Source organism: Neophocaena asiaeorientalis, unplaced genomic scaffold (assembly GCF_003031525.2).
Source record: "Neophocaena asiaeorientalis asiaeorientalis breed wild unplaced genomic scaffold, Neophocaena_asiaeorientalis_V1.1 scaffold93, whole genome shotgun sequence".
Lineage (NCBI taxonomy): Eukaryota > Metazoa > Chordata > Mammalia > Artiodactyla > Phocoenidae > Neophocaena > Neophocaena asiaeorientalis.
This window is the reverse complement of record NW_020174273.1, coordinates 3,317,001-3,341,720: the sequence shown is the minus strand read 5'-3', so window position 1 is coordinate 3,341,720 and position 24,720 is coordinate 3,317,001. Positions and strand designations below refer to the sequence as shown.

The 24,720-nt window shown below is 40.5% G+C and overlaps 1 protein-coding gene across 2 annotated transcripts in view; it reads left to right on the top strand.

Moving 5' to 3' along the window:
• The window catches only part of ADAMTS12 (ADAM metallopeptidase with thrombospondin type 1 motif 12), a 373,547-nt gene that overhangs the window by 231,036 nt on the left and 117,791 nt on the right, over window positions 1-24,720 (top strand). Inside the window, exons 10-13 of one of the 2 annotated variants that reach the window (XM_024755782.1) lie at window positions 3,602-3,694; window positions 5,166-5,311; window positions 7,884-8,053; window positions 18,606-18,739. In XM_024755782.1, coding sequence (XP_024611550.1) covers window positions 3,602-3,694; window positions 5,166-5,311; window positions 7,884-8,053; window positions 18,606-18,739 — 543 coding nt within the window. The remainder of the gene's footprint in view (window positions 1-3,601; window positions 3,695-5,165; window positions 5,312-7,883; window positions 8,054-18,605; window positions 18,740-24,720) is intronic. The other variant, XM_024755783.1, reaches the window with a different exon arrangement.

Below are 24,720 nucleotides of genomic sequence, written 5' to 3'. Positions count from 1 at the left end.
AGGACTGAAGTTGAGGTCATTTATATTCTTTGACCCACCTCCTTGGTATCCTTTGCAACTGAGTGGTGGTAAAGAAAATTCTACAGTGATTTTCAAGAATCACAGTTATTCACACCTGCAGGCTCCATAGCAATCAACTTAATCCCTAAAGTTGCTCCCTTTCCTGCATTTCCTCTCTGATTGAAGAGCACCTCCAGATGCCAAGGTAGGATTAAGATTTATCCCTAATTCATTCTTCTTTATTTTCTTCAACATCCAAGTGATAAGTCAAGCCCTGACATTTAGCCTCTGATGGCATTTGTGGCTCTAACCTGTCATCTTCATTCTCGCTACTCTGCTCCTGATTCAGTTTCTCATCACCTCTCCTTCTATTGTAATTACCTCTTACCCAACCTCTCCCTCTTTCACACTCTTGCTTAAGTTATTTCAAAAAGACACAAATCTAACTGCGGCTCTTCTCTGCTCTTAGGGTCTTCACTGACCACAGGATAAAGTCCCAACTCCTTTGTATGGCATCCCTTTGTGATCTGGATCTTGCCTATTCTCTGAACTCATGCCTTTTAGTGTACAAGTGTCAGTGTTAATACACAGACATGAACAAGGCAGGTCTCATTGACCCCTGCCAGATTCTGTGCTGTGTACTGAACAGGGTGAAAAAGATGAGACCTCAAGAACAAATAAAGTGAATTCTCTGACCTTGAGGAGCTCATTCTCTGGTTGGGGAGGCAGACAGAGAAATTTCAATACAGTCAGATAAATACAAAAAGAGACATATAGAGAGAATGCTGAAGAGGAGGTAACTGCTCAGACAGAACAAGCAAGACAACAGAGAAGGTAAGGTTGTCACAAAAATCCCTCACCTTACTTCGAGCTGGTTGCCAAGTTATGCTAATTCTGCCTCCAAAATATCTCTAAAGACCACCTGTTCCTATGATTTCAGTAGTCCCCTGATTGGTCTCCTTTCTAAGACTCTGACCACCTCCCCTCAACTCTGCTCCACTCTCCAAAACACAGCCAAATCGACCTTTATGAAGGAAATCTGATTGTGTTCCTCTCTTATTAAAATATTTCACAGCCTCCCTATGCCCCTACAAGAAAATTCAAATTCTCTAAAATGGTTTAAAAGGGGCTTCAGGATTCACCCTCTCTCTCACTCTTTGGCCTTATCTCTTAAAATATTATTTTATCCCTCTACTCTCTAACCTGGAATTCTAAGTATATGTATGTTGGATTTTATCACTTCATATCCTTCATATTTTTCATCTCTTCACATCTCTGCATTTTGTGTAATTTCTTCCTCTTTCCCTTCCAACTCACTAGTTCTCTTTTCAGATATGTCCAGTCCTTTGTTTAACCTGTCTATTGACTTTTTAATCTCATTTATGGTATTTTTTTTAACTTAGAACAGTTTCTTTTGTTATTTTTCTAGATTTTCTCTGCTTTTTTATGATCTTATTTCTAATTCAGACTTTCAATATGATCTTCTCCTCCTTTAATCATATAAGACACATTTGTTGCAAATTATAATGGACAATTCTGATATCCAGAGTCTGCGTGGGTCTGCTTCTCCTATTTGGGGTTTCTTCTGGGTTTCACTTATTATGTATTACTTCCTTTTGTCAATTTCTGCTTTTATTGTGAACTCTCAGTTGTGAAACTTCATGTCAGGCTATTCTTTAGGGTTTAGATGGAAGGCACATTCTTTCAGAGAGAAATTTCACTGCCATCCCTGGGTCCATTTAAAATAAATTATTGGTTGGGTGTTGTTTCACTACCTACATGAGTGAGATCAGGGCCAGTATGGATACAAACTCTCAGGGGTAACATTTTACCACTCCTTCTAGAGTTAAAGTCAAACCAGACAATTTCCCAGCTGTGTTCTGAGGTTTCTTTCAGTCAGGGGGTAGTCCTTTGGGGTTATGGCCTTATATGAGGTATCAAATCCAACTTCCTACCCTACATAGACGTGAGGCATTTTCTCCAGTGCCCAAGTGACCATCAAAACTAAAATCTAAGTTACTAGGTTTGTATCTTCAGATTAACAATTTCTCCTACATTTTTAGCCTCTGAGGATTTCCCTTACTTCCTTACCAATTCAGGAATGTGTTTAAAACATTTAGAATATTTTATCCAGGATTGTAGATGCCTGATAATACCATGGGCTGCCTGGTAGAAACAAAGGTTGAAAAACTGCCCTGGAGGAGCCAACACTCAGCTAAGGATGCACAAAACTCCAATAGATAAAGCTTTGTTCAGTTGAGTTCACAATTCAGCACCTAATTAAAAATGTAAGATGGTCTAGCTTCAACTAAATGAGGAAAGACCATAAACCTTCAAGAGCTTTGGATAATTGAATTTTTTAGGTAGGGATAATAAAATAGATGCATAAAAGAGAAGTTTTATATAAGAAAAGGGAAGAAAAAGCACTATATGATATATTTAAAGTAGATGTGAAGAACAGTTACAACTTCTAGAAATGAAAAATATTGTGATTGACTATAAATTTAGTGGACGAGTTACACAGCAGACTTGACAGAGCTGAAGAGAAAATCAGTCAGTTGAAGTTTAGAGTTGAGAAAATTACTTCCCATCCCACTTGAGTGTTTCTCAGAGTTGTGTGATGGAGGAGAGACTGGCCTTTTCCTGATAGAAATCCAGGCTTTTTCAACTTTTATGTATAAGAAAATTGAGAGCTAAAATATACGAAAGTAAAGTTGAAACATGAAGGGTGGAATAGGAAGATCCATCAACAATAATTGTGAGTTGCAAAGGGAGAGAATAGTTGCAAAAGTTGTAATCATGGAGAGGCAAGAGTTAGAAAGATAAAAATTAAGAATTTTTTAAAATAGTTAAAAGTACAAGATCTTATGATGAAGGAGCATCTTGAATATAGAGTACAGTAAGTAGATGGAATGATGGCAGATGGGTGGATAGAAGCAAGACTAAAAGGTGGATGGAAGCAGCTGAGCCATTTCAGATGCTATGTAAGAATCTTGTCAACCTTCCCTTGTTCCTACTGCAGGAGTAGGAATGTGAGGGAAGATTCAGTTCACTCCCTGGCAGCTAAAACAAGCTGGCTATTTTGGGTAATAAGTAAATAAGCTGAGGTTTTCTGGATGGAATAGTTTCACTTTCCTTCAGTGAGCAGGCTCAAGTTATAACCGCCCAGCTGTTTGTAATCAGATCACCTTCCATCACAGTCCGGAGTGCTCTTTGATGACTACTGTCACCGGTTGCCCTGCCTAAGGGCAGTGAGTACTGGATATTGTGCCACAGGTATAGAAATTCAACTCTTGGGAAATGTGTTTTACCTCCCATTTTCATATTCCCTAGACTGGCCTACAGACCACTGTTTACGAATGATGACAAAGTCCAAGTTAAATTTAAACTGAGGGTTCTTGTGTGATTTCTTTGCATCACATTACTCACTAAAAACAGCAGCATTTATTGTGGGTATGTGGTGAGTGTGTGTATATTTTAGCATCACTGTAGAAATGCTTTTGTGCAAGGTTTTTTCTGGTTTTTGTTTGTTTGTTTTTTGCAGTATTTGTGCGAGTTTTGAACGTAAAAAAAGTACGATCTCGTGTTTTTTTTTTTTCAGAATGTTTGCCAGACACTGTGGTGCTCTGTGAAAGGCTTTTGTCGCTCCAAGCTGGACGCTGCTGCAGACGGGACGCGATGTGGCGAGAAGAAGGTGACGTGTCCGTGACGTGTCAGTGATGCGTGGAAGGAAGGTGGTGGGTGAAGGGCTTAGCGTTCTTGGAGAGAGCGGAGGAGAAGGCCCTGGAGAGCAGCTGCCTCTGGGTGAAGGCAGATCATCACGCAGTCAGGCTTGCCAAAGGAAAGGATTCCACTTCTGCGACTCCTTTTGAGCCTTCACTGGAAAGAAGTAGTCAGGGAGAGAGGGCCACGCTCCAATTATAAAACATCTGGCCCATCTTTTCCCGATGACTTTCCGTGGAGTCTGTGGTCAGTAACATCTGCTGGGCTTATCATCAACCTTCATTTTGACATTTTTCCCCCCTCCATATTGAACATTGGGAAGGACAAGCCAGTGGCTTCTTCTTTCCAAAGATGCTGAATTTGGACCACTTGTTATCTTCTTTCTCATCATCTGACCTGCATTTCTTGAAGTCCTACGCACCTTACTAAGCAGGAAAGCCATATACGCAAGAACTCAGAGATGTTAGATATCCTCCAGACTACCTAAGAACAGGGTAATACGTGCTGCTCAACAACACCATTTGGGTTCGTTGTGGGCCTAGGATTTATGTGTTTAGTGGGTGTCTTTACACAGCTTGAGTGTGGCATGACCCATCACTGAGATTACAGAACTTAATCAGAATACACAGTGACCAGAAATAATGAGAAAGAGGAGGCCAGCAGATAAAACATGCCCAGATCCTCCAGGAAATGTGGCCATTTCTAACAACCAACTTGCATTTCTTGTTTCCCTTTTTCCTGTGTTCACCCTCCTAAACTGGTAGTTGTTGAAGGATTCCCTTGAAGAGGGAGAGAGTGGACTTTTTCCTGAGCCACTTGAGACACCAGAACTGGAAAGAATGGGTAGAGTTATAGGAAAGCAGAAATTTTTCTTGACGCCTAACTTCAGCTTCTTAACAACTTGTGTTTTCCGGCAATGAGTGGACATTTTGCAGGAGGATGGTATCTGTTGCAAACATTAAATACCCGCAGAGGCTAAAGAGAAGTGTTATCACAGTGCCAGTCTGCAAAATGTTTGTTACGGTCTTCAACAAGATAAGAAGCTTGCACCAGAAAGGAAATCAATTACGTTACTGAACAGCTATATTACTAAGCTTATTCAGCTGACATGCTTTTCACGGCGAGACTTTCTCAGTGAAGGAAGCGGTGTGTTGATTTACTTCTGGGGTGCAATCTGTCAGTCACACTTTGAGTAACACTCCTGCATTCACTGCAACTAGGCACTGTAAAGTTCCCTTTAATTCCTGAAAGACTCTGATTCTAAAACCCAAGACTCTTGGGGGAAATTCTTTTATGAGGTTCTCTTTGTGCTACATCTGATGTGTGACTTGTAGGAAGTCTGCTTGCTCTGGGAGAACTGGGTTTAGACTGCTAGGTTTCCTGACTCAGCTTACTATGGGAACCTTCCTGACTTACGCATCTCCTGCCTTTTCCCTTTCCAGTGGTGTATGGCTGGCAAGTGTATCACAGTGGGCAAGAAACCAGAGAGTATTCCCGGAGGCTGGGGCCGCTGGTCACCCTGGTCCCACTGTTCCAGGACCTGTGGAGCTGGAGCCCAGAGTGCAGAGAGGCTCTGCAACAACCCTGAGTAAGTCCAGCCAAAGATATTTCCCTTCCTTCCATGAGCACCGGGAGACTAGTCGTGGACAGCATGACTTCAGTGACCCCAGGCCTCCTGAGGGAAATCAGATATGTTCCCAAAGATGAAAGGGAGCCAGGAGGAAGATTCATAGAGTGTGAATAAAAGGTGGTTCTTTTTTGCTTTGTTTCATTTTGGCTTGGCACTGGATTCTTACTAGAACTTGGGTAAGTAAGCTGATTCCATCATTTGGAGAAATAAGCAAAATTTTTAAAAAAATACAATCTATGTGAAAGACTTTAGGAGATTACACAATCAAATCCTTCTAAATAACCCCATTCTATCAGTGGGGATTAGTTATACCCAATTTTGCTGATAAGATGACAGCTTTCTTTCCATCATAATGAATGTATAATTTTATAAAAATATTCTTCTTCCCTTAGGTGACTAATTAAATAGCTAGGCACATTTTTTGAGGATAATTATTTTTAATGTTTTAGATTAGGATTTTGTAAACCTCAGAGTTCCATGTTAGCCTGTCAAGGATTCCATAGACGTTATTTCACAAGTGGCTTTCAATTTTTTAATCAAATTGCTAAATTTTTTCATATTTTAAGTTTGTATAATGATATATATATTACATTCTTAATTTCATTATTTCTCGGTATACTAGTTCCCAAGTATAATTTTTAAAAAGTGTCCATACAGTGCCTCCTGTAAGTAGAAAATGTATTAAACTTCTTTTACCTAGATTTACATTAGTCTGCATTAAAGAGTAAGAGTCACATTTTTTAAAAGTGATAAATATGGTTATAATTCTCTCAGTGTTTCAGTTCCAAATCTTACTTCTCCTTTTTATAATAAATATATTTCTATTTGTATATATATATATATGTATATATATATATATATATATACATATAAACTATATATATATATATAAAATTTATCCTAGGGGTTAATAAATTAACATCTATGAAGAGTTTAACATAATATCTATTACATAAAATTGTCAGTAAATGGTAGTTATTATGCTATCTTTACCATCTCCCATGCATATAAGTAAGTGTACATTTGAGGAATTTGGGCAAAATCGTTTTAAAATCTTACCTTTTGGTTTAAATACAAGGTTCCTGTGACTTCAAAAATTCAAAACCAGAAATCCCTTAAAAAGTATTTTTACAGAATATCTTTATAGTTTGTTTCAATGTGATCAGAAAAGTGATTTCTATTTCAGAGATCAGGGAATACAGGTGATTAGTTCTAGGACCTATTGTCAGTGTTCTGTATCAGCCACTACCAGTCCGTAGCCTTCCTGGGAGGATGGTCAGTGATCCATGGTTGTCAGAAAAGGGACATCCTTGTTGAGGAAATGAAAGATGATCCTCTAACTTGGCTTCAGGGGGAAAAAATGGTCCCAACTCCCATCTCAGAGGCTACAGTTTGTCTTAGAGTCTCCTTGGATGAGTGACCATGTCTGATCTCAGTAGCTGGTTTGCTTAAGTTCATTGAGAACCATAACAATGGAAACACAGTAACAGATTCAGTTCTGTGATTCAGGTCACAGACTCAGGTCAGTGCGTCCGTGATATGTATCAGTAAGCTGTCTAGTGAGAACCCAGCAGGGCTTGGCTCACAAAAGGCTCTTGGATGGAAATGACTTGGAGAGGTGCCAAGTCATAGAGTGTCACTCCATCATCACAGATAGGAAGCCAGCCTACCCTCAACTCTCAAGGACAATTCTTAGTCCCGCCTACAGGGAGTTAATGAATGTGAACTGCCTTGGTCAAAGAATTATCTTTGGGTGTGATAAATGCAGGAAGTGCCTACAGTAGGATAATAAAGTGTCATTTAAGAGGAGAAGGAGATTACTTCTGGCAGGACTTCAGGAAGAATTCATGATAGAGATAGCATTTATTGGTCCTTAAAGCACAGGCAGTATGTAGATGTTTAGAGACTTAAGAGAGCAGAAATCTTTCTAGAAGCACAGAAAAAATAATAGCAAATAAGCCAGCCTGTATCATGGGAGCAGTGTGCAAATAAGGAGGAGTGTGGGAAGAAATGTTATTCAGGTGAGGTAAGTCAGTATCATGAGGGCCTTGGATGCCAAGCTCAAGAGGCTGGACTGGATTCTGTGGCCATGGGGTGCCATTAAAGATTTTTAAACAGGAAACTAAAATAATTAAGGCAATCATAAAAATTAGCCAGAGAAGAGTGTGTACAGTAGGTTAAATGAGGAAAAAGAGGGCAGACAGGAATGGAGATAAGGGGTGAACTAGTTTGATGATTGTGGGAATGAAAAGGAGGAAACAAAACTAAAGTCACAACTGATGACCAGGCAACTAATTGACCATGGAGTCAAACTATTTCAAAACAGACAACTATACACTTGGGACTGAATGTTCATGGGCAACAGCAAAAAATGTGGGAAATTTAAAGAATTTATTCAAACAGTGAGTTTTGAGGCTAGAGAGGGACAAGGTTTAGCAAGGAAGGGGCATGGCCAGATGCCAGAGTATTTTTAAAAGAAAATACTGGCCTTTAAGGAAATTAAAGAAGAGTTTGTGTATTTCATGTGTAGACCAAAGTTTGGAGGGAAGTACTGCACTGGAGAAAGAAAACGCTATCGCTTGTGCAACATTCACCCCTGTCGCCCGGATACACCAACATTTCGGCAGATGCAATGCAGTGAGTTTGACACTGTTCCCTACAAGAATGAATTCTACCACTGGTTTCCAGTTTTTAATCCAGGTAAGGAGCTATGAGAGTATATTCCAGATCTAAGACTACAGCCATTATCAGAAAGCATTTATCTGTCAGGGTACCTGTGATGCCTTGCAAAGTTCAACAAAAAGAGAATCATGCCATCAAGAGTTTTATATTTTAGGAGGTGGAGACACTGACCTGGTTAAGTGGATCAGTAAATGTTGAAGGTGAATATTCCAACTCCATGCTGAGCTATATTGGAGATAAAAGAGAAGTTTATCAAACATGATGGCTCACTTCAAAACAGCTGAGGTGCAACTAAGCAATAAGTGGAGCTTGTAGGGATTCAGAAACTAATCACTGATGAAAGTGCTTGTTGATGAGCATGTGGAAATGAATGTAATTTTGGCAGAAATTCAGAAAAGAAGATCATTATGGTTTTGGAGTTATTTCAAAGAAGTCTTCCAAGGAAGTAGTTGATGATTCTTAAGCATGAGTAGTCTTTCTCTTGGCATAAGGGAAGGGGAAGGCATTCAAAATAGAGTCATCAATTCCAAGTGAGAGGAGAAAAGCACAAGGAAAGACAAGATGGTAGAAAATGAATGAGAAACTTGATCAGAAATGAGTAAAAGCCAGCTCTGGGCCAGAAATCAATATTTTTTAATGTATAGGACAGTATAAGAAGGGTAAAAAGTAAAATCAAGCATCTAAAGGATGCATATCAGAGGATGGGGGCTCTCCAAACAGAGTTGGAGAATGGAGCAGCAGCTTTGGCAGTGCTTCCCTTGAATCAGCACCAGTGACACATTCTCTACTGAAAATGAGGAAGAATCATTGACTGTCAGCTATAGATTAGCCTCAAAGAGTATCTGTGCTATTTGTTATTCGAATAGAGAATGAAAGAAAGATTTTCCTGAGTTAAGGAGATTTGAGACAAGGTAGTGAAAAGTAACCACGTTTTTTGTGATTATTCAGTTTCTGAAATGCAGCATGATAGAACAGAAGAGGACTTGTAGATGTCAGCCAATGAATGAAAATTACATATTTGGACTGTTAGAAAAATGATATAGTCAATTGCTTTTGGAAAAAATAGTGCTTTTTCTTCTTTGTGTCTCCAAAATACCCTGATGGCTGTTGGTTGTCATGGGCAACGTCTGCTCCTTGTCGCCCATTGTTTAGCATCATTCATGCTCTAGGGGAGTGAGTCATTTGGTTTTTGGTGCAATTTTACTTTATGATCCAAGCACTCGAATACAGGAAAGCCCGTGTATATACTCATATGGGTACAAAAAAAAAAAAAAAGATAGTTATGAAAGGTATAGCCAGTTGGTACTACCTATACCTGTATTTTGGACATTCTATTTTGTTGGAACTAGTTGAGTCAGTAGTACTATAGACTCTGAATGAGCACTCTTCCAGGAGTAAAATGGCATAGCTGCCTCAGTGTTGTGACAGGTGCTTAGTTTGGGATACCCACACCTGCCAGAGTCAGGGTTGAATTTGTGTCTGCTGCACTCTGATGGCCCAAGTAGCTATACTTATAATTAAAAGATTTGGTTCAGCTTGACTTTTCATTGATTTACAAACATTTATCCTGTGCCCACTTTCTGCATAGCCTAGCAATAGGTATTAAAGAAACGAGAGCTATAAAAGTAGACACAGATTTCACTCACTTTGGAGTGATCAGTTTGCATCTGTATTGAGGCTGTATAAACCATGTGAGGGAATTTAGCTGAGTGCCATCTGCTTAACTCACCGTCTACCTGGGCTGTAAGCCTCCATTCTCCATCCCAGTGGTTTTCTTACAGCCTCCTGTGCTATTATTTGAGCATAATGACTTACCTGCTAACCCAAGTAACTACCACCTTGACCAACACACTGATTTCTTTCCCCCATCAACCTCTATCCTACAGAGCTGCTATTTTCTTAGTTCTGGGCATCCCGGGTGACAGCAATGTGGCATTCATGGCAACAACTCTGTGCAGAACGCTTGATCTGTGCGAGGCATTGAGCACTTTACACCCTCCCAGCCTTTCCTTAGAAGCCACCAGAGGATAAACTAACTTACAGCAGAGTTTTCTACCCACTCAGTAGACAGTGTTAAGTGTCTTAGTAAGTGACCTTTGGCAGATTTGCTAAGTAGCCAATGATAGAAGAAGAATCATAGATTCAAACATTTGGAATAAGCATAGAATCTCCATCAAACTTTGTAGTTTTCAAACTCTGTTCCAGGGCTTCCAAAAATGTTTGATTCTATTATAATTTCATTTTCCAAAAGAAATTATTTAAACTATTTTTAAAAGTGCAATAAAGAACAATGCTTACACTCAAAAACAGTATATGAGTTTTAACATATCAAAAAACACCAATAGGGCTTCCCTGGTGGCGCAGTGGTTGAGAGTCCGCCTGCCGTTGCAGGGGATGCGGGTTCGTGCCCCCGTCTGGGGAGATCCCATGTGCCGCGGAGCGGCTGGGTCCGTGAGCCATGGCCGCTGAGCCTGCGCGTCCGGAGCCTGTGCTCCGCGACGGGAGAGGCCACAGCAGTGAGAGGCCCGCGTACCGCAAAAAAAAAAAAAAAAAAAAAAAAAAAAAAAAAAACACCAATACATTAACTTACACAAATTAATTGGTTTTCTACAGACCTTAGAATAAAAGTCTCCCATCAACACAATTTAACTGAGAAATATCCTGAGATTACAGGTCAAGTTGTTCTAAACTGTTATCATTTATAGCTGTTTGTGTGAGTCAAGAATTGTCAATGCTGTACAAACGAAAAAACCCACAGAAAAAAATTAGGTGCTGCAGCCATATGTCTGTAACTGCCATCTGTAAACTTGATTTCAAAATTTTCTGTTCATCTTAATAGTCTCTTTTGATCCCACTGAACTATTTTTAAGCATTCTATACTTGAATTTATAAAATTTCTGCTTAGTAAAATCCTGATTTTTATCTGCTTTATTTGCAAGATCTTGATGAAAGAAAAATAATTCTTCTGCCTAAAGTGGTTGAAAACTACTAATTTAAATCAACTTACTTTCCAATATAGGCATTCCATTTACCAACACTCCTGGCAAAAAAAAAAAAAAGGCATCCAAACTCCACTTGATCATATTCATGGAAGCACCAGTGTGAAGAGCTGAGTCTATACATTTTCTCACCCCCATCCCCATCCTTCAGAGATGAAGAAACGTAGTCTCAGAGAGGACAGTAACTTATTCAGGGTTATAGTGTCTTATATAATGGAGCTGGAATTGAAGAATACAGTCTGTTTGATTAAGAAGCTGAGATACTTATACTAACTTATATTCCTAGGGACTTGATTAGCCTATGTGAATAGAAGTATGTTTACATCCTGCATCGTCTATTAGGAAATGGCCAGAACCTGATCTTGGTGCCATCACTTTCTTGGAATCTCTCTTCCTTTTTGGGTGTTTTTCTCAGAACCCCCAAATAACTCCTCATTAAGGCTAATTTTTTAGTTGTTGCTTCTGAATATTTCAGCCCTATCAATGCTTGCTGCCAGTGAGGTTTGCAGCATATGTGGAAGGTCTGACCTGAGGTCAGACAACAGTCTGCTCCTCCTGGGATAGGATCCTTCAGGGACATCTGTAAGGAATTGTTGCAATTGCATTCCCTAGGAAACAGACTCTAAGACAGATGTTAGTGTGTGGGAAGTTCAACAGGTGCGGAAGGAGAGGGAAGGAAGAGGGGTTGGGGTGGGGGAGAAGCTGGGGTCCAGAGCACAGTCTCAGCAGAGGGCTTCTCTACCCCTCGGGAAGCTCTACAGCTCAAAGGACCTTCAGAGTTGCTGCAGTTGAGGTGGGGCAGCCAGTCCTTGAGGCCCCACGTGGCCCAGACGTTGGGTGTGGTCTGCCTCAGGAAGGAGTGAGTGTCCCTGGGGAAGGAAGCTCTTTTAGGCCAAGGTGACAACTGAGGGCCAGTGCTGGCAGCTCTCCCAGGAGCTGGACACCTGGGAGGACCTGGGCGCCGTGCACAGAGTTTATTACAAGAGTACTTGGTGTTTAGAAAGAAACAGCCTTTAAAGAGAGTGTCATTGCGGGGAGCAAACTGGGAGATCTTCTAGCCAGAAGCCTCTCATTTCACAGACTAGCAATCTGTGGCTTCAGGAGGGAAAATGATGGAATAATAAGGATGATGTTTACAGACACCCCAAAGCCATTCACAACCCCTTCACTGTCCTCTACAAGAGAAGAGGGAAAGCTAGAAGACTTGCTAAACTGTATTCCAGGGAGCCCCAGTTCCAACCAAAGAGATAAAGATGGCAGCTTCACTGGGTCAGGCTTCTGGGAAGGATTTTAATTGGTACTGACCAAGCTGCCCTCGGCCCCCTGCCTTTCTGCCTTTCACTCTGCCCTCGTGCCACCTGGGGTACACCAGTCCTATCGCAACCATGCTGAGAAGGCTGAGAGGAAGACAGAAGGAGTATAGCCCCTGGATTTCTTGTTATGTGGGAAAAATAAATTCCTGTCCGTTTAAAACAGGGAAGCAACATTTTTTTTCTTTTCTTTTCTTTTTTTTTTTTTTTTTTTTTTTTTGCTACTTGCAACGAAACTCACTTCTAACTGATAACGAGAACAGGTTATATTAAACTTATATCAGTATCTGTTCCGTGTAGGTACTTACACTCAACACTTTGTATGCATTTCCCTAATTTTATCTCCACAAGAAAATCCTACATGGAAATTTAAGGTTTTGATCTAATTCTTATGGGTATGCTAATAGATTTAGAGAATGAGTAACTTCTTAAACTCAGACTGTACAATAAAGCCAGGAGTTAGCCCTGGCCTGACTGCAGACTAAATATTAACCATGTTTTTTTTTAAAAAATAGATGATTTTATGGCCAAGGAGCTCTGGTGGGAGGAGAAGAGCCCCCAGAACTGTTTGTATTATGACAAATGCTAGGTTTATTAAACTTATGTATCTTGCCTTTGGAAATCAATTTTTTAAACATTTAAGCATTCTGACGAAATTATTACGTTTAGTAAACAATTTATAATAAGTTGCAATTCCAAATTTAGTGTCACAGTTCCTAACCGTTTTAACTAAGAGACAGAACATAAACATACAGTAAATAGCCAACATTGCTACATTTAGCGTAGTCTAAAACATCAATGAAGTGGGTTTAATTCATTTTTAACAATTAATTCTATTCCTGTTTTCATACCTTTCTATAGTTATGGTAGAATATATTAATTTTAATGCCTTCTTATGTTTGATGTGTATTTTGATATATTTGGAGATTGCAATATTACCTTATCAGAAAGTAAAAAACATACTATTTTAGACCAGCCGAAGTTACAGAGTTTTGGTAATTATTCGACTGATTTTTGGTTGGGTTTTCGGTCAGGACTTCTTGTTTGGTTTTGTTTTTGTTTGTTTGTTTTCCCTCAAGCTGATCTGAGCCTGGTCATTAAACTGGACTTCTTTTTTAAGTTAAATGTTACTTATTAAAGCAATAAAACAGTTTTAAGTTATGCCTTTTGCTTAAGGTTTAGTATTTCTTAAAATCTGGCAAGGAACCGCACACATGCACATCACAAATCTCTTCTGCTCATGCACGTGTTCCATTGTCCAATCAGACTTCACTCACAAGGCACAAGTTCAGACGTAAAATTATTAAGAGTTTTAAGACAGTGACAACAGAGCATTCAACCAAGTGTGAGGCCCAGGGTGACTGCACAGGACTCACATCCAAGGAGTCCTGCATGTAAATGGATTTTAGAAACTAGATATTTTTAAATGGTGAAACTCAAATTGCAATCTACTCACAGAACATGAAATGCACCCAAATTTTTCCTTGACCTAAGAAATAATTTTTATCCTTCTTAGCAAGTTTTAGCTTTCGCTTCTAACGATCACTTCGTAAGATCATTATCCAAAAATGTTGGGCCGCCCTATTTTAGCAGAATTGAAAATTCAGCCTTCGATTCAGTGAGTTCATTCAGTTCCCTAAGCTTCCTTTGAGAGGATCAATCAGGCAGTGTGAGGGGAGAGTTCACCAGTCCATTAGTTTTAGAATTTTCACTCAGCTGGAAAATGGATTGAAAAGCTAGAAGAAAAAAATCACGCGAGCCCGACGAAAGGATGTGTCTAGGTAGATGAGTGTATGTGAGACGGTGAAACACTAAACTCTGTGGATGTTATGGAGCCGATGAGGTTGGTATCTGGGAGAGAGACTCTCTGATAGTCGGGTTGACCTTTGAGGACTAAGACCATCCGTTGCTCCTCCTGCCTCTTGGGGCAGCGCCCTGTGTCACACAGGCCCACCTAATGACATACCCAGAGTGCCAGGAAAGACAGAGAGGCCAGACAAAAGGGCAGGGAAGCAGGACTTCAGAGTCCACTTTGTAAACTTCTTCAGTAGCCCTGAACCTTCAATTCACAATGGCTGCTTTCGAGCACAGCGTTCCTCCTGGCCTTGGGCACGCCTGTTGGTCGTAGGTGTGCAGGCGCTGGGGGTCACAGCAGCAGGTGTGTGTGCTGCTGTTGTTTTCAGCACAGATTATTTACTAGGTGTCCCTAAGACTCCATAGACCACTTTACTTACATTCCCTAGAAATCTGTTTCTTCCTTGCTTCAGTTAGCCTGTCTAATCTTGAAGGATGTGCAAATCCAGTATCACAGAAGCAAGATAAAGGGAAGTCTCAAAATAAGGGCCTCTCCTCATAGAGATGTGTCACAATTATCACAGGGGAAAGGAGACCTTTCCAGTTTTCTTGTTTGAGGGCCAAGACATTATTTATAAAATGAATATATGCTTCTTATAAAAATGCAAGTGTATACAATAGAATGAAATAAAAATAGATTCTTCTTAGCCCACCCACACTTATCCCTCAGAGGCGAGCGTTGTTAACTGCAGGTTTCCTTTTGCACATGAGTGGACTCATACTTTGCCAGTTCTGCAACTTTTTGACTCATGAGCAGACCATGGCATTACGGCTCACCTCGTTCCTCTTAGTGACTGCATAGCCTTCCATTATGTAAATGCAATTTAAGTCATTTGTCTGTTTCTTCCGGGATAAAAAGTTAATTGCTGCAATGAACATCCTTGACCTCTGTCACTGAGGTCAAGGTTCATTTTTATGAATGAGTTGATAATCTCTTAGGATCGAGTTGATCTCTATGCCATTTGGTCCAAAGGTTTCTCCCTAACAGTATCGATCACTGCCATGTCAGTTCATTAGTAAACATGGGTTAAGAGCCTTTGCTGAGTGTAATGGTCTGCTGGTATTCATTAGGAAAGGTTAATGGTAATAACTACCACATTAAAACAACCAGATACCTTATTAGAGGTTTCAGTGTGCTCTCCTCTGACAGTCCCCTCTGTGCAGAGACCAAGAAGGCCTTGGGCAAGATGTAAGAGTCAGGGCTGGGATCTGAACCCCTATGCATCTAACTCCAACGCTCATGTGAAGGAGAGCCTCCCCCTGTGCTTTTCAGTCCTCACCAGTGTGTGTCTGTTTCCTCCTTCTCACACCGTGGGCGCCAGTAGCAGCTGATCAATGCGCAGATGACTGGGGTGCCCTTGAGGACATCGCAGTTTAGTTGAGGAGCTTGTAAAATCCATAGTCTTGGAAGCATAGAGCCGGGAGGACCTCAGTAGGCATGGTACCAGCTTTGAACCAGGTTCATAGTCACAGAAAAGGAAAGTCATGGAACCACCTACTGACCTAGCAGGATAAAGAATTCTTTATGCTAAACTGACAAGACAGCGATTATTTAGAAAATGGTGAAACAAAGCATGAAATCAGTGCAGAATTGATTAGAAATGGCACAATGGGATAATCTGAAGGAGAAGAGGATATTTCAGGAAAGGTTGGTATATGTGTGGGAAAGAGAATTGAGCCAGCTTTTGACTGCTCTGAAAGAAGATTGGAATGATAGAAGCACAGCTTATGGGGTAACTGCAAGGACCTTTAGAATTCACCAGGTCATGATAAGGAGGTGAAATCAGCAACCATAACCACTGTCATTTGTCAAGCACTTACTGTATACCAGGTACCACGCTGAGTGCTTGACATACAGTCTCTGTCTTAATCCTCACTATTAATTACCCTGCAAGGGAGGTATTATTATCCTCATTTTTCAGACGAGGAAACTGAGTCACAGAAAGATTAAGTAACTTTCTCAGGGTAATATTAGACTTTCATGAGCTAGAATCTGCTACATCTGATCTCTGTAGAGGTAATGGCTTTTACATCTGCTCTCTGTAGAAGTAATGGCTCCAGGGGCTAACGATTCTCACCATATTTAAGACCCATGAAAGATTATTAAAATGGAGTCCAGTGGGTATTCTACCAAGATTGCTTCTCAGATATGATCCATGAATAAATGCATTTTCTAATAACACAAAGAGTGGTTACTTTAAATATCTCATCAAAGCATTTGTTTTTTGTTAAAAATAATTCTGTGCCTGTACGTTAGGGGTTAATAGCGTGAGCGCTGAGCTAAACCATCAGCTTCTACTGTACCACTCATACTGTGAGATCTTGGAAAACTTAATCTCTCTGCGCCTAAATTTTCTCTTCTAAATGGGGATAATAAAAGAACTAACATCATAGGGTAGTTGTGATGGTTAAAATGAAATCAGATAACCACTGCAAAGCACAAGAAGATCTGGAAAATAACGTTCAAGTAATACATTGGCTGTTATTTTAACAAAGCAACTTTCCCTTAGCTCACTAAATAGACAAGACTAGCAAAAGCCTCTGGGTAGTTTCATCCTTCAGGGAGGGAGTCAAACAGCACAAGCCCAGAGGGAGTAAAACTAAGGCAGACATTGGAACTTGACCATTCTGGAATTCAGTGCAATGCTTGCCTTTGGATGGGGGTTTACTTGCTGTGAGGACCCGTTTTTACAACCCTGAGAGTGAATGCCTTCTTAGAATTCGCACCCTCAGGCACCTCTAGTCCCAGCCCTCCCCAGCAGGCTGGAACAGGTAATTCCTTTAGAAAAGCTCCAGAATAATTCAGGGCTGCTTCGTCTTTGTGCTTCATGTGTCCAAATAGAAAATCTCAAATCTAAATTCTAAAGCTCAAATCAAAGCTTTTGAAAAAGTGTTTCCCCTGCCTCCATCCTTCTACTTGTTGTTTCCTGAAATGATTCCCTGGACTCAGCACACCTGGATGGATGCTCTCATCTCTCAGAGAGCAGAACTGCTCCCAGGTGGCTCCCTCTAAGCACTTCTATTCAAGTTCAGGCAGTCACAGAGCTAATCACGCTGCCGGGAATGAAGATTTACAGTAGTACTGAATTACGCCTTGTCTCCGGGGTCTGCTGGCCCTTTTCCGACGGCACTTTGTGATCTCTCCAGCTCATTTTAACTTTATTCATTTTCTCAGACAACTTATCCACTGCAGTTTATATAAAATCGGTTGGCATTCTTTATTTGCTTTTACCTTTCTCCTTTAAGTTTTAAACAGATGCTTTAGAAATTGTCTCAAGTTCCTCCAGAGTTTCAGTGTTTGAGTTTTACTCTAAGTTATATTTGTGTAAGTTGTACACTTTTGTTTCTTTACCACATGGACCATTGCATCCTTGAGCAGCCCTACCTAGAGCTGTGCACGTTGGCCTTGCATTTGGGGCCCATCCACACTGAGGTGGGTCCAAGGCAAACGGCCTTACGGGCGGTCTCATTGAGCCCTCAGCTGGTCACACCACCAAGAAACTAGCAGCCCTTCCCCCAGTAAACAGACCCAGAAGAGACCCCAAAAGGATTTTTCTGAATAGGATACTCTCAAATTTTTCACTTAAAGAGAAGACGACGTAACATTCAAAGAAAATTAACTATTTGAATTCTTATCATATACAGATATTACCTATTAAAATTTTTAGGACAGTTTGTTTTAAAAGTTACCTCTTTTTCTGGTTATTCGAAGTACCTACGTATAGATACACATTTTATTAAGTAAATCTTTAGAACGATTCTGTGCAGGAGATCACTCACCAGGGAACAGAAAATTGAACCTTAGAATGGATTCAGTGCAGGACCCAGCATGATGGGATGGACCACTATGATAAGCAAGGTGGCTTCTGCTTTAGCGAAACAGCAGATCTTTTGTTTCTATGTGGTTGTAAACCTATGTCCAAGGACTTCTTGGACTTGAGAACAAGGGAGAATATTTGTTGGGGGTGGTTTATGATAGTGGCAGTGGTGTTAGTAATGAGCTGGCCCCATGGGAGCATCTCCCCTGGTGGTCCGCTTACTTTGCTGCAAAATACCAGGCAAACGTGATGCTTGTCTGGAGTCCTGCATCACTGGTTGCTATGACTTATTTTCTAGGTTAACCCCAGATGCTCACTGCCTTATTTTTATAAGCACAGTTCAACATGGGATTGAAAGGTCTCATCATTTGTAACAAAAGGCGTAGCATTTTAAAGCAATCTTCCCAGTTTAATTTGTTGTAAAACGCTTTAAAAGAAAGAAGCCTGCATTACAGCATGTGTCACAGAAAGGGAGAAGATGGGAATCTCCAGATGAATGACACTTGGGGAGTCATACATACAAAATCCTGGGGGAAGGGTGCTGAGCAAGAAAGCTAACTTGCAAGGATTTGTCTCTTTTTCACTTCAGCACGTCCTTGTGAGCTCTACTGCCGACCCATAGATGGCCAGTTTTCCGAGAAAATGCTGGATGCTGTCACTGATGGTACCCCTTGCTTTGAAGGCGGCAACAGCAGAAATGTCTGTATTAATGGCATATGTAAGGTATTGGGTATGTTTCCTTAATCTACAACTTTATAAAACCATGATCTTTATTAATTCGGGAAGTCAGATGTGCTAATCTTTTGCTTTCACGGTATTTGCATGTGGTCTGGTATTTTTATATGGTCTGTGAGACAAGACTTTTCAGTGTTCATCAAAATCACAGTTAGGAGCTGAATGTCCTCCTGCTGTCGTCTTCGTTTCTTGATCTGTTGATGTGCTCTGTGATATTATTTTAGGCATGAAGCTGGGTCAAGTTGAAGAAGAACCAAATTAAAGGAGGAATTACTAGGAAAAGGCAACTCGGATTATTTCCGTGATATTGAATTGTTTGTTGGTTGCTTGCCAACAGAGTTAGTTAAATTCGAGGAAAAACTGAAATTAGTAATTGTATAGTGTTTTTCACAGAGCATTTTGACATTTCATTCTCCATTAATCACCAACATGAGCTCCTTAGGAAGAGAGATGGCATGGCAGGTAGTTATAAACCAGGTCTTCTGATTTCAATTTAACTTTTTCACATTGACTCCATTAAAAAATTCTGCCTAGGGCTTCCCTTGTGGCGCAGTAGTTGAGAGTCCGCCTGCCGATGCAGGGGACACGGGTTCGTGCCCGGGTCCGGGAAGATCCCACATGCCGCGGAGCGGCTGGGCCCGTGAGCCATGGCCGCTGAGCCTGCGCGTCCGGAGCCTGTGCTCCGCAATGGGAGAGGCCACAGCAGTGAGAGGCCCGCGTACCGCAAAAAAAAAAAAAAAAAAAAAAATTCTGCCTTTATATAAAGTACTTAGATCTGATTTTTTAATGCTTTTATGTGTACAAACATTGAAGAATTTATCCCCATTGCTCACAGTCTGTTTTGCAAGAAACTGATGAACAAGTTTTGTGATCCGACACTCAGGCATAAATCTCAGTTTAAAGAGAAGGTGTTTTTAATCAGTGGAAAAAGAAACTACATAAAAATACTCAATTAACTATTAGTAAAGCATAACGGCTTAGTGCTCAGGCTCTAGAATATGAACCCAATACCACTATTTCCTAGCTGTATAACTCTATACATCTTTCTAAGACTCAGTTATCTTTCATAAAATTGGGATATTAACATATTTTAGATTAAATAAGGTCATATAGGTTAAGCCCTTAACAGAGCCCCTGGCACACAATAAACTCTTAATATATTTTATTTGTTTTTGCAAATAATTATCACAGTTTTTTCCACTGGACCGAATTGTTGCCATGAAAAGCTCCTGCCCGTAAACTGTTAGCACCCTGGGAAGGTGAATTTATCACCTTGCAGTTACTGATGGACTTATTCCAGTAGCGACCAAGGCACAGGAGGCGACATGATGATTCCCAGGGCTGAGTGAGCTAACAACAAGCCATAATCAGACTCTAAATTGGAAAGGGCTCAGGCAGAATTCTCTTCCTGACACGCTAATTACCACTGTAGCTACAAAGAGCCGAAAATAATTAATATATTTTAGGTTAGACCTGTTCCCTAGAGCAGGAAAAAGTTTATTTAGCCCCATTGCCACTTAATACAGTGGTTCTCAGGCCTGGCTGCCTATTAGAATCAGCTGGAAAGCTTTTTTTTTTTTTTTTTTTTTTGCAGTACGCGGGCCTCTCACTGTTGTGGCCTCTCCCGTTGCGGAACACAGGCTCCGGACGCGCAGGCTCAGTGGCCACGGCTCACGGGCCCAGCCGCTCCGCGGCATGTGGGATCCTCCCGGACCGGGGCACCAACCCGCGTCCCCCGCATCGGCAGGCGGACCCTCAACCACTGCACCACCAGGGAAGCCCTGGAAAGCTTTTAAAACCTACTGATGCCTGGCTCTATCTCCACCCTATTAATTCAGAATTGATGTGATTTGGTCCTGAGCACTGGTATTTCTAAAACTCCTCAGGTGATTGCCATACGCTGCTGGGGCTGAGGACTTCAGTCATCCAAAAACCAATGTGATGCTAAAATTATCTTTTAGACCTAAATACCTTTGCACGCATAGAGACAGTATCTTTAGCTTGTGATGGAAAAAACAGATATTTTGAACAAAACATAAGGGGTCTTGGGTATCTCTCTTGAAACCAGTTAAATCAGCTTAATCGAATAAGCCAAATTCTCTCAGCTTGCCTTTTTCTTTTTGGAAACCAGTTAAGCCTTTTAGAAGCTTTAATTACTTTCTGTCCACACCACACTGAGTCAAGTTTTTAAGCAGAAAAAAATACGTCAAATCAAGTTTCCCTTAATAGCCTAAATACAGTTTATCTTTTAAAGATCCAGATTGTAGTTATTTTCAGCTTTTGTTAGTCTTCTTATTCATTTACCACAGTTTTTTCAAAGGGAATTGAACGTGTATTGAAATAAAAAGTTACACCATCAGAAAAAAATATATATGTGCCTACTTCATCTTCTTTGTGGATATGAAAATATTTGCTTATATTCATATAAATACTTGTATTTGCTTATACTCATATACTTAGCTATTTGGAAATTATGATATTTGCCAACATTTTGGTATCTTAGATTTGCAGATTTTATTGTCGAGGAAATTATCCAACGTTGATCAGAACTGAATTTGTTTTAGGAAGTATCTGTGCCCCTCCCGCAATTTTTTAACTGGTACTGAACCCCTAAGCTGCTTTTTTTCTATTTATTGAATTTTTTTCTACTATTTCATTTACTTAACTGTATCTACACAAGGCCAAGATTTTTAAGTAAAGTGGTATTTACAGTTAAATTATTTTCTCCTTTCCTTTTTTAATCACAAGTACAACATGCGGTAAGCTTTTAAATATATGAGCAGATATTCCCACCCCTCTTCCACCTGTCCCAGCTCTGCAGTCTTACCTGCTGTCTTAAGACAGGCTGCTAACCATCCACCTTGCTCACCCCTTTCTCTTGGTAACCAGTTCTTTGACTTTCAGTTCCTTCACTCGTCCCTTTTCTCCCAGTCAGCAGAGCTTTGGCTTCATTGCTTCCCCAAGCAGCCTGGATGCCCTGAACTTGCGCATCAGCCATCCCCTAGATTTCTCCTCTCAGCCTTCCATCAACCTCTTTTCCCAGGACCCTGATTCTGACCAACCCAACCACAATGACTTTTTGTTCTGACAAGAAGTCTACTATACACTTCTTAAAATAATAATTCAACTTTGTGAATTTGTGCCCTTACAAAGTCAGTGTCTTCAACCCCAGCCGAGTCCTTAACCTTACTCGACAATCTTCCTACCTGCCCTAAGTTAGCTCCCCTTCTCGTTGCTCTCAGAAACTCTCCTGAACCTTCTTTGTTCTCTCTCAAGGCCATTTTGGCCATCTCAGTGATTGACTGAACACCCCAAAATCAATTTCTCTGGGCCAGATGTCTTTCTAGAAGGCCACATCCTATCTCTTGGCCCTTAAAATTATGGTGAGGAAAGCATTATTGCTGCTGTCCCATTTATTAAAGGACAATATCATTTACCTGTTCTCAGTTAAACATAACTGGCATTATTTTCACACTAAGGTTTCATTAGCTGGGACTGAATCTCCTCTTGGAATCAGGCATCTTTCCAGTCTCTACCTTTGCCAAGGGACTGTAGAAAGAAATGACGACATTCTAAGTGGCTTAGGTCAAGGCGCCAGTTGGTATTTCAGTCCTCAGTTACTTGAGAATTTACTAAGTAAAACAGTAAAACTCATAAGGAAGAAATGAGAATTGGTAAGAATACGTATTACTTGTTCACTCACGTAGGGCTGAAAGCCTAGTGAAAGACTGGGACCTGACTTCTCTAAGTAATACTCAAGATAGGATGCTCTTCAGTTCAAATGACAGGGTCAGGAATTGATGATACACTTCTGCATGGGAAAGGAAACAGTCATCGGAGTAAAGAGGCAACCTACAGAATGGGGGACAATATTTGCAGACCATATATACAATAAGGGGTTAATATCTAAAATGTATGAGAAACTCCTACAGCTCAACAGCAGGAATACAAATAACCTGATTTAAAAAATGAGCCAAGGACTTGAATAGACGTTTCTCCAAAGAAGATATACAGATGGCCAACAGGTATATGAAAAGGTGCTCAACATCATTAAACATAGAGAAATACAAGTGAAACTCATGAGATATCACCTCATACCTGTTAGGATGGCCATCACCAAAACACAAAAGATAACGAGTATTGGTGTGGATGTGGAGAAATTGAAAACCGGTGCACTGTTGGTGGGAATGTACAATGGTGCAGCCACTATGGAAAAGAGTATGGAGATTCCTCAAAACAATAAAAATATTTATTTTAATTAAATTAAAATATTTATTTTTAATTAAATTTAAAATATTTAATTTTTACCCTATGGCCCAGCAATGTCAGTTCTGGGGTATGTATCCAAGAGAATGAAATCAGGATATTGAAGTGACATCTGTACGCCCGTGTCCATAACAACATTATTCACTAGCCAAGATACGGATGGAAACAACCCAGATGTTCATCAACAAATGGATAAAGAAAATGTGGTATATACATACCATGGAATGTTGCTCAACTTTAAAAAAGAAGGAAATCTTGACATTTTGACAACATGGGTGAGCCTGGAGAACGTTGTTAAGTGAAACAAGTCAGTCGCAGAAGGATAAATGCTACAGGATCCCACTTATATGAGAATCTAAAATAGTCTAACTCATCGAGGCAGAGAAGAGGATGGTAGTTGTCAAGGGAACAGTGGAGAGTTGCTGTTCAACGGGTATAAAGTTTCATTTACGCAAGATGAATGAGTCCTAGAGCTCTGCTGTACAACGCATTGCCTGTGGTTAACAACAGTATATTGTGCCCTTAAAATTTTGTGACGAGGGTAGGTCTCATGGTAAGTGTTCTTACCACACACATACACAAAAGGGACACAAGGAAACTTTTGGAGCTGATAGATATGTCTATTGTCTTGATTGTGGCAATGGTTTCACAGGTGTTTGTATGAGTCCAAACTCATCAAATTATAAAATTAAATATGTGTAGTATTTTATATATCAGCTACACCCCCAAGAAAGCTGTTTTTTAAAGAAAGAAATAATGATAAGAAATTAAAGGGATTTTCTTTTTTTAAAAAGAAATGCAGCCTGTTGGGAGGCTATCTGGCCGCCTTAGACGCACATCGGAGGAGAGCCATACTGGATCAGAGCCCCTCTGATCCGGCTGAAGGCAGAAAGACAGATTGCTGTGGCCCTGTTGCCAGAGCACAGGACGTGGAAGAGAGGAATGTCTGTTCATTTTCCCCTGAGAGCCTTACGTTTTATGTATAGCAAGGAGGACGGGCTTCTGCCGCCTTCGGTTATGTACTCAGTTCGGTGTTGAGTGTGCTGTGCACAGCTGATGGAGGAACAGAAGGGTGAAGTCTCCACAAGAACCACACACTATACTGTGGGCCAGCCTACTGGGGTGTGTGTGTTTCCCTCCCCGCCCCTGCCCCCCAGGGATGCAGGCAAATATTGATGGAGGAGAAAGATGGGCTCAAGGTATTTGTTTTTCTGGCTTTCTTTCCTTTTTCCTTCACATGTTTTATCCATCCCCTCCTGGTAGAGATTGTTTTTAAACACTTCAGTATGTTGCAAAGTATGTTTCCCTGGCTGGTTCCAAATCAGTGAAGGAATGATGGTCACTGAGAATAGGATTTGTAAAGGTCAGCTTATTAGAGGATGCTCAAGCTTGACGTAAACGTATCACTTGTGACGGGTTGACATTTTGCCTATAACCAGTGAAGGCACACATCCAGACAATTTCTTTCTTTTCCATTGTGATTAGTGTTGTTAAGTTTTTTTTTAATCTCTTAGCAGTTTATTTTTCCCAACTGGGTCAAGTAGCACCGTCTTTGGATCTAAAGGAAGTTAGACATGGTTAACCTGAGTAAAGGTGCTATTTTTGTCTGTGGGCCTTAATTCTCTGTTTAGAATTAAGGTGGAGGGAGGGTGTATTTAAAGACCTAAATGGTTCTTCCTTTCAGTCGATCTGAGGTGGCTTTA